This window comes from Aegilops tauschii, chromosome 3 (genome assembly GCF_002575655.3).
Source record: "Aegilops tauschii subsp. strangulata cultivar AL8/78 chromosome 3, Aet v6.0, whole genome shotgun sequence".
NCBI lineage: Eukaryota > Viridiplantae > Streptophyta > Magnoliopsida > Poales > Poaceae > Aegilops > Aegilops tauschii.
Genome location: NC_053037.3, coordinates 126,868,121 through 126,877,634, shown reverse-complemented (window position 1 = coordinate 126,877,634; position 9,514 = coordinate 126,868,121). Strand labels below are relative to the sequence as shown.

At 46.1% G+C, this 9,514-nt stretch overlaps 1 protein-coding gene and 1 long non-coding RNA gene across 4 annotated transcripts; one reads left to right on the top strand and one right to left on the bottom strand.

Moving 5' to 3' along the window:
- Positions 1-615: 615 nt before the first annotated feature.
- On the bottom strand, positions 616-5,066 carry LOC109786894 (uncharacterized). The gene is made up of 3 exons (XM_020345454.4): positions 2,995-5,066; positions 2,673-2,864; positions 616-1,529 (listed from the first exon to the last, which is right to left on the bottom strand). The coding sequence occupies exons 1-3, from the start codon at positions 5,028-5,030 to the stop codon at positions 974-976; spliced, it is 2,784 nt and encodes a 927-aa protein (XP_020201043.1). The 5' UTR covers positions 5,031-5,066; the 3' UTR covers positions 616-973.
- Positions 5,067-5,280: 214 nt separating this feature from the next.
- On the top strand, positions 5,281-8,938 carry LOC123497828 (uncharacterized). 3 transcript variants are annotated; one of them, XR_006671850.2, is made up of 6 exons: positions 5,281-5,459; positions 5,552-5,685; positions 6,503-6,612; positions 7,809-7,910; positions 8,030-8,098; positions 8,334-8,938. It is a non-coding gene; the product is annotated as an uncharacterized lncRNA (long non-coding RNA). The 3 variants fall into 3 exon arrangements; XR_006671848.2 differs by having other exon boundaries at positions 5,282-5,459; positions 6,503-6,657; XR_006671847.2 differs by lacking the exon at positions 8,030-8,098 and having other exon boundaries at positions 5,287-5,459; positions 6,503-6,657; positions 8,334-8,937.
- Positions 8,939-9,514: the final 576 nt, after the last annotated feature.

Genomic DNA, 9,514 nt, shown 5'->3' with positions numbered 1-9,514 from the left:
CACGGCTGCGAGCTGCATCTCCATCTCCGGCACGTGGCGAGGCGGCGAGCAGCGCGTCTCCAGCCCGTGCATCTCCACGGACCCGGCATGGTGGAGGCGCGTCTCCTTCCCCGTCGACGCTCGCGCTCCTCCGCTGGCTGGAGGTCGTCGACGCCGCCGCGGTCAAGGTGCTCGACGAAATGCCGCTCCGTTTGTGGGAGTCCAACACTGCTCGTGGGAAGGCAGCGAGTGGAAAATTTTGGCCCCCGGGCCAAAGTTCTCGCCAGCAGCCCCTAGGAGGCGAAAAAAATGCCTCATGAAAGGGCAAACGGCTGGAGATGCTCTTAGAGCTTCTGCAATAAGGATGGCCGGCATAACCAATCCAGCATGCTTTGAGGCTCTTGCCTGTCGGGAGGCTCTAGCCCTATCTACGGACCTGGCATTATCGCATGAATTGATTGCTTTGGATTACCAAAGGGTAGTCAATGACATTCACGGGGACGCATAAGGCACTCATGCGAGCACAGTGAAGGAGATCATGACACGGCGGAACAATTCGACAAGCGTTCCTTCATCTAGGCACATAGTCTCGCTAGACTGGATTTTGGTCGCCATATTGGGCTGCTCACCAAGACGTTCATTGTATCCCTATGTTTACTGATTAATAAAAGTGTGTTTAGACTAAAAAAACATATAGTCGCGCCCACTATGTAACGCTAGCATAAGGTAGTCAGCCGAAAAGAAGTGACATTACCGTAGAAGAAGACAGGACATACAGTTTTTTTTTGGAGGGGTGACAGGACATACAGCTGAAACAGATGCCGAAGTTCAACAACGGAATGAATGAGTGATCAGCCCGGCCCACCACCACAATCAGGACACTTCCATACTGATGAGAAATGCCTTCCCTGGAGCTCAGAAACCTCCAAGCTTCTGAAGAAAATCGTAACTGTGCAACCGCGCGGCCAATATGCTCGTTAGAGTACACTTTCGTTCACACGCTGCTTGAGCTGCTCACCTCCGTGTCGTCGTCGAACAAGGTCTTTGACACGGACCCGATCGACATCATCTCGTCAGACCCCGACCCGGCCTGCTCCGGCTGCTGCTTCTTCGCGGCCGTCATGGGCGTCTCGCAGACCATGTCAGTGCACGCAGCGCGCCGCTTCCTCCGCTTCGAGTGCTGCCTGGACCGAGGCACCGCCACCGCCAGGGGAGGCTCCTTCCCGGGGTGCTTGAGCGCCCACACTCGGCGCAGGTCCGGCACCCAGCTGGTGAAGGAGGAGAGCCTGCGCTCCCTGTTCCGCCGCTCACTCGCTCGCACCAGCTGCTCCTCGTGCCTGTCCTGGTGTCTGCTCCTCGTGTGAAGCGTGGGAGCGCTTGAGCTGCCGGCACAGTTCCTCTGGCTGCTCCGGCTCTTGTTGCCCTTGCCGTCGTCCTGGTTGCTGCTGCTGGGTAGAGAGTCTGAACATGGCAAGTCATCTTCGTCGAACAGATCAAACTCCATCTCCGTGTATATCTTCTTGATCACATCCTCCATAGAGTCCATGTACCTACAAAATTTTCAGCAGTCTGATTATAAATTTGAACTCCCTGTAAGTTATTGAGCAGTCAAATTATATATTTAAACCTTTGTGTCACCGTAGATGCAAGTTATTGAGCAGTCAAATTATAAATTTGAACTCCCTGTAAGTTATTGAGCAGCCAAAAATTGGACAGGAATCCAGAGTTCACTTTTGTTACAAAATGGCTCCAAGAGATCTAGTATGTACTGCTGTTCGGCAGGATAGTATTCTAAATTCAGCATATAAAATTACCATTATAACTTTCAGTTTCTTCTTAAGGAATAAGCAACACAGATACATGACTCAACAATGAGAACAAATAAAGGCTAAAACAACGCATGTGTCATATACTCGTATTTATGACCATTCAACACAAAATATCATCTCATTTCAATTGTCATTAGAAGTTACAACAACATGCGCTACAATGTCAGCAATGCTTTCATGCTCCTCAAAGGATCAAGGAAAATGAGCACCACTACTTTTTCTTTTCTTTTTTTGAGGGGAATGAGCATCTTTGTGATGCTCCTATCTCACAATTCATTTCACATGATTGGAACTGAAGCATGAGAGCAGTTATAGGTTATAATAGCACACAGCAAATCCCTAGCAGTAAAATGAGTTGTAGCCTGCAGTTTAGCAGTAGTAGAAGAGATAAGTATCTCAAGTTAAGATTTCCATCAATATGTAGCGATAAAAGTGATCAAACCAAAGATTGTATTGAAGCATAAGGTTTTCATCTGGCAACGGAAGCAGTACCGAGCATGCATATATTTATCAAAAGGTATTATGTTTACTTACAATGATGCAATACTGGTTTTTCTAACCAAATGCATGATCAATTTGTGGGCATGTTCCTTGTACAATTTTCTTGAAGTAACCTAGCATGGTTCTGTTGGCTCAGGTAGCAAGAAATGCATTCGTCACTGTACCTTACAAAACTACTTATGCTTCAACGCTAAACATTCGCAAGCATCAACAGAGCTAATAGTTCAACAAATAAAGCCCTGTAATGGTTACAATGCATTCAAAACACAGACCAATGCTAAACAATCACAAGCATCAACAGAGCCAATAGCTCAACAAATAAAGCCCTATAATGGTTACAATGCATTCAAAACACAGACATACCTGGACTTGATGGTCTTTTCAGCAAACTTAACAATACTGTCAGACTGAAACGAATCCCCTTGGAGGTTTATATCAATAAACTGCAAAAGAGAGCAGATCTCTTTTATCATCTTCTGTTTTGAACCTCCCTCAAAGTCTGGGCCAAGTTTGGACCGGATTATTTCCAACCTAAGCAATATCTGCAGTTCATGCCTGATACATGCTTGTTAAGGCATACAAGACAAAAAAAATAGTATTGCTTACATGTTACTATCGTAGTGGATATTATCATAGGAAATAATTGCAGGGCTGGAAGAAAAAAACTGAGGACTAAAAAGGATACTCTCGGATTTTGTAATTTGCGCTGTATTTTGAGGTTTGTTCTGATCCAACAGATGCTGAATTGTTGTCTTTGTACTTCAACAGAAGCTCTTTGGGTTTTCTCAACAGAATAATGGAAGCTTCGGAGATAATTTTTGCATCAGAAGCATCATCTAATTCCCTGTGTTCAAAATATCTCACTGTAATCTTTCCATTCTTAATCATCAGCGCATCGACAGACAAGCCAACCAAACGTTCAGCTAGATTTCCCAAATCAGCATCTTCAGAACAAAGACCTTGCTCAATCTTCTGAGGGATGCTCCCAAGAAATGCTTCTAAATCTTCCATTGAAGAGAATGCTGAAGTCTCCTCGTCCACTTGTTGCTCCACTTTGTTGCAATCTGCTTCATCCACTGGTTTGTCAATTTTGTTACAATCTGCTTCATCCACCGAACAGTTGACATGAGCAGCCCCATCCTCCTCTGAGACTTGAAGTTTTGCTTCTCCTTCATCCTTTGAGGAAGGACGTGTCTCGCCTTTATGAAGGCTCGTTGAGGTACCAAGAGATGACAATTTCACTTGCTTCAGCCAACATTTCAGAAACCGCAACTTTTTGGATGCAGTGCCATACCTGCTGAAATACAGGTCTTCCAACTCCACCACTGGCATGCTGCCATCAGCATGTTTGAGGAGCACATCACAGAAGGTGCTCCAACTGGCCGCCTCAAGTAGCTTACTGACCAGCCTGATTCTCTTCTTCCTCACACTCAGCTCCTTTGGTGGATCAGGCATGGAACTACCCAATGTTTCAGGACTCTTCGCAACCACCTGTTCTAAACCAGTGCCATTCTTCTCGACACGCAGTAATGCATAGTTCATCAAGAAAGGTACGAGAAGGCCATCTACAGACTTCTCGTCTCCATCAGAAATCGAAACCATTGCACAATAGTTTTTCCTATGAAGGAAAACCAGAATGAGCTGCCAAATAGGCATTCCAGCCCGAAGGCAATTGCTCTCATCGGCAAGAACCAACTCCAGAAGCCGATGTGGGAAAAACTCCCTGTCCACAGCTCCTTCACTATCACCCTTGCTCCTATCCTGTGGCAACCCACGTACCAGAACAACCTCGCCATCTCTGCTCATCAACTGCTCGAAATTCCCCACCTCACACACCGCCTTCACATGTATCCTGGACACACCATGGCTACCCACCTGCGACGGCGTGGTGCTAACAATCTCAACCTCGCAGCCCTTGCAGACCAGTGGCTTCCCTTTCACATCGGCGATCTCCAACACTACCTCACCTCGCCGTCCACCTCCCCCACACCCAAATCCAATACCTCCCCAGACGAGCCCTGGCGGGGCAACCGCCGACCCCAACGTGACTGCATCTGCTGTCGTAAACCTCCACCCTAGCTCCGTCACCGCCCTCCGGATCCCCTCGCTGGTGGAACCAACGGCAACCCAACACACCTGTATGCCCCTGGATTGAAGTCGGTCCCTCACTGGCTCGAAAACCCCACGAAACCTCTTTTCAGAGCTCGTGGCCTCCCCGAATTCCTCGAAATCAGAGACGGACGTGAAGAGAACCGCCAAATTGGGCGGCCGATCGAAGACGCGGCGGCGGCGGCCGTGTTGGGACTCGGCGTCCCAGGAGTAGTCGTGCTCGAGCTGGAGGAGCGACTTGGCGATGGAGGAGGAGGCAGTGACGCGGGGGTGCGGCGAGGCTGGGAGGGCGAGGCGGCGGAGCGGGGCGAGGGAGGCGAGGGTGACCGGGGGGAGGTGGAAGGAAAGCGGGGTCGGGGCGGAGGGAAGGTGCTTGGGGAGGAGGGAGGAGGAGAGGATCGGGGAGAGGGAGGAGAAGAAGAGGCGCGCGGCGGAGAGCGAGGCGGGCGAGGGGGAGGCGGCGAGGAGGGAGGCCGCGGTTGGGAGGACGGCGGCGAGGTAGGAGGAGGCGGCGGACTGGGCAGTGGGAGCGCTAGGGTTTGGAGAGGGGAGGAGGGGGTTAAGGTCGACGAGGAGGACTACGCGGTGGGGCTCGCCGGCGATGGCCGTCATGGGTGGGGGGCGGCGGCGGAGGAGGAGGGGTGGGGAATTTGGTTGGAGCAGTAGATCTGTGTGAGGGCTTCAGATTTTCTTTCTTTTTCTAGTGTGGGCCTGTGGAGAGGGATTCTAAAATTTTGGCGGGAAAGTTGAGCGAGCCGGCGAAGAAGGTAGGGAAATTCCTATTTGACGCATTCAGTGTCGGCGCGCCGCACCCCCTTCACCTGATTTGGACCGGCCTTTTTACTACCTGTTCGCTGTCTCGTTTCCTTCCTCCGTGCGGCTCATTGTTTTTTTCTTTCGTCGCTCCAGAGACGCCTCCCCCTTCCTCTTCCTCGTGCCGCATCCCCCTTCCTCTTCCTCCCTCGTGGCGCACCCCCCTTCCTCCCTCTTCATCTGCTTTTTCCTCCGGGGATCCCACTCCGACAAGAGACCGCTGCCCTGGTAAGCAGCCGACGGGCCTCTCTCCCCTCGATTCGTCAGAGGCATCGCCGATCATATCTGGCTGACGTCGTCGCGATGGATTTTTTTTGCAGGTGGTCAGTGTCTCCTCGTCGGCGTCGGCGTCGGCGTCATCTAGGGTTCCTTCAAGGTTGGGGTCGTCTAGGGTTCCGTCAAGGCCCGCGCGTCTAGGGTTCCGTCAAGCTCCATCAAGTTCGTCATCTTCAAGGTAATGCCCCCAATTCGCCCCGCTGTGTTCTTGTCACGCTGTTCGTGTTCTTTGTGTGTTGTATCACCAGATCAAGGCGATTTTTGTCCCGTTTGTGTCGGTCCAGCGTTTCTAGGGTTTGTAGGAGGTTTCGGTGGCAGCAGTGGAGCGATTTTTTCGTTCTAGTTTGGGTGAATCTGAGGCTAGAAAAGAGGGTTGCCTTCAGAATTTGGATTCAGGGTATGAATGGAGCATAATGATGGTAGGAGGGTGTCTGTTCATGTGCTTCCCCAGAGTTTGTGTGTGTGTGTGTTGATGTTGATGATGATAGGTGTGTTTTTGTAGGATGATGCAGAAGTCCTCATCTCTTGATTATATGTTTTGTTAGTTTCTGTAATGTGTAGTAGCATGATGGACACTTGTTAGGATATATTTTGTCGAGAAGCAAGCACCTATCAATATTTTAGGCTCCGTGAAATAACATTTTCATGGAGCCATTCAGACTGTTTGTTGTATGGTTCTGCGTGCGTGCGTCCTGCACAAAATGTTAATATATAATGGAGCCCATACCAACGTAATAATGGTCCAGATACTCAGCTTTTCCTCTTTTGTGTTGTTCATGAATAATAATGTTTAGAATTCACATTTGTTCTGCGTGCGTGCCCATACCAACGTAACCAAAAAAACAGTCTGAAGTTTATGTAATGTGTTATTTGTATTCATAATGTGAATTGTTTGAGCTCAACATTGAACTAGTCTGGCTCACACCACGACATTTCTTTTTTTCTTTTTCAGTTCAAGCTCAACATTTGCTATGTCTCTTGTCCTTCTTCTGCAGAAGTATTCCATTGGTACAGCAGAGAGAGGACAAGGGGCTCATCGAGGCACGTGGTGCTAGGCACTTCCGGCCACACTGCTTGTTCGGCATCCTATTTCAAAACAGCCGCTGTGAGCTCTTGGTCTGAGCTCATGGTCCATCGAATTTTTTTCCATGTATATATCTGTGCACTGTAGGCCAATGTTCGTTTTTTGAAGTGATAGTAGGTGATGTGACTATAGTTTTTGATATAGGACGTTAACCTAGTAATACAAGATGAAACTTGCAAGATGTACACATATTAGGTTGATACTTTTTGTTGATGCCGAGGAAAAATTATTTGACTTGAAGAACATTTTTAAACTTCAGAGAACATTATTTATTAGGGAACAATTTAGTGTTTTTTAGAACATTATTGAGGGAACATTATTCAAGGAACATTATTATATTCAGAATGTAGTACAAAAAATGTCTCCGAGGAAATTTTGTTGACCCAAAGGAACATTATTCAATTATCATTCTTTTAATGTTCATTCAAGAATGTCCCTTTAATAATGTTCCCCAAATAAATGTTCAATTTCTTTTGTTCCCCTATAATGTTTCTTTTGTTTAACTTGAAGAACATTTTTTAGGGAACAATTTTTATGAGGAAACATTACTTGTTCATGCTGAGGAACATTATTTAACTTGAAGAACATATTTACAGTTAAAGGAACATTATTTATTTTGAAGAACATTTTAAAAAAAAATTGAGAACATTATTGAAACATATTCAAATAACATTTATTTTTTTAGACTTTAGGGAACATTTTCCAAGAGAAATTTCTTGGCACCCGCAAACATTTTTCGACAAACATTATTTAGGGAACATTTTTTAGTTTATCATTATTTTAGAGAACATTATTTAGGGAACATTTTTTCCAAGTCCGATTTAATTGTTGATACTGAGGAAACATTATTTGTCTTGAAAAACATTTTTTACTTCAGAGAACATTATTTAATTTTGAAAAACAATTTTTTTTATTTTTACTAAGAACATTACTGAGGGAACAATATTCAATGACCATTTTTTATTCAAAATGTAGTGAACATTCTTTCAAAAAAAATTGTTCACCCCAAGGAACATTATTCAATTATCATCAGAGCAATACTTGTCCCCCCCCCCCCCCACAAATAATGTTCCCCAGTTAAATGTTCATTTTTTAGCAAGTACAAAGGTCTCGGATTGGAGGGGTTCTCTAATGTAAGCGATAGACATAATTTTCCTTTTTTGTCATTAATTGGAACATATCAGGAATTAAACTGCACTTTTTCTAAAATATTGTAGGATGATTTACAAGCTCTACGCCAAAAATTCCTTTTTGAGATTGTAACTTGCAAGGACAATGAAATTCAGCTGCCGTTAGTAACTTCTTTCCTGCAGAGACATGTAAGTTCTCTATTTATTTGTCTCCCAAGGACAGAAACGAGATGTTATTTTCTTAGAGCCTGTTCTTTCATACGGAACAGTGAAATTAATTTCTTCTAATCTTGTATATGTTTCAACAGGGTTTCCGCATATTCAAGTGAAGCTTTGAGTGCCAATCTTTACTCATTCTGCATATGTAGTCACCTTAGGTAACTTCTGAAATCAGCAGTTCCTGTTAGTTAGTGTAACAAGGTTCACCCTAAGAAACCCATTGATCAAATGTTTTGCACCTGTATTCCCAATTAACATGTTTCTTCTTTCTATTCTCAAGGGTATCATTATTCCTATTAGTTAGTGTAACAGGGTTCACCCAAAAGAATCTGAATGATGAAATGTTCTGCACCTGTATTTCCAATTAACATATTTCTTCTTTCTATTCTCAAGGGTCTCATTAATACTGTCACCTTCAAGGGAAGTTGCACTGCAAGATTCAACTCAAAGGAATACTTCCATGGGAAAAATGTTTCCTTACCGATAGAGTTATCTTTTTTTTCTCTTTCTGGTCTAGTGATAGTTTCTTCCAAGACCTTCAGCTGTAAACAATGTCCGGAAACAGCTGAAACAGTTTTGTAAACGAGCAGTAAGACATGTACATTTTTTTGTCTTTCATGACGCCTTGGTGATACTATCATCACTCAATTCATCAAGCTGTAAGCTTACCACTTTTATGACAGTTTTAGAAGTACCACTTTGTAACAAATGTAAAATGAAATTTCATGTTTTTTATAATTAAAAACTAGTTGAATCAATAGGAACAGCACCTAGGTTCAGAAATAGGAACCGATTTCTTTGGGAAACAGTAGAAACAGCACCTGGGTTCAGAAATAGGAACCGATTTCTTTGGGAAACAGTAGAAACAGTTGTTTAGTTTATACAAGGAAAACAGCAGGTACAACGAAACAGTGGAACCGCTTTTTAAAACAGCAAAACAGCAGGTACAGCGAAACAGTGGAACAGCTTCGCGAAGCAGGAACAGCGAAATGGTAGAAACAGTTCAAACTCAGGGAAACGCGCGCCTCGCGGCCCACAAAGCCCGCCAATCAGCTGCTCCTGTGCGAAGCCGCACCTAGTTGACGCAGAATGCGTCACATAGAAGCTCTCAGGTTCCCCGCGAACGTAGGCGGTGCACCCGTAGTTATGGTGCAACCCTTTCACCGATGACCAGCGAACGTTTGCCCGGGAAGGAATGGTATTTGCGAACATAGCTGGCCAAATGGGCTGGGCTAGCACGACATGGCCCATCCTAATCGTGTCTGGCACGGCCCGGCCCGCCGAGGCAAGGGTCGTGCCGTGCCGGCCCGCGTGCTGCAGCCTGCAGCCCGGGCATGGCCCAGCTGCTAATCGGGCCGGCCCATTGGCATGCTAGGCCCACTAGTTTGCCTGCTATTTGGCGCATTGGGCGTTTTTAGCCTATTTTTATCTGTTGGGCCATATAGAGATATATAAAAATAAAAAAAGGTCGTGCATTGCCGGCCCGCGTGCTCAGCCTAGCAACCCAAGCACAGCCCAGGGCGTGCCGGGCCCGGCCCGTTTAGCCCATGTCGTGCCTCGCCCATGGCGGGCCG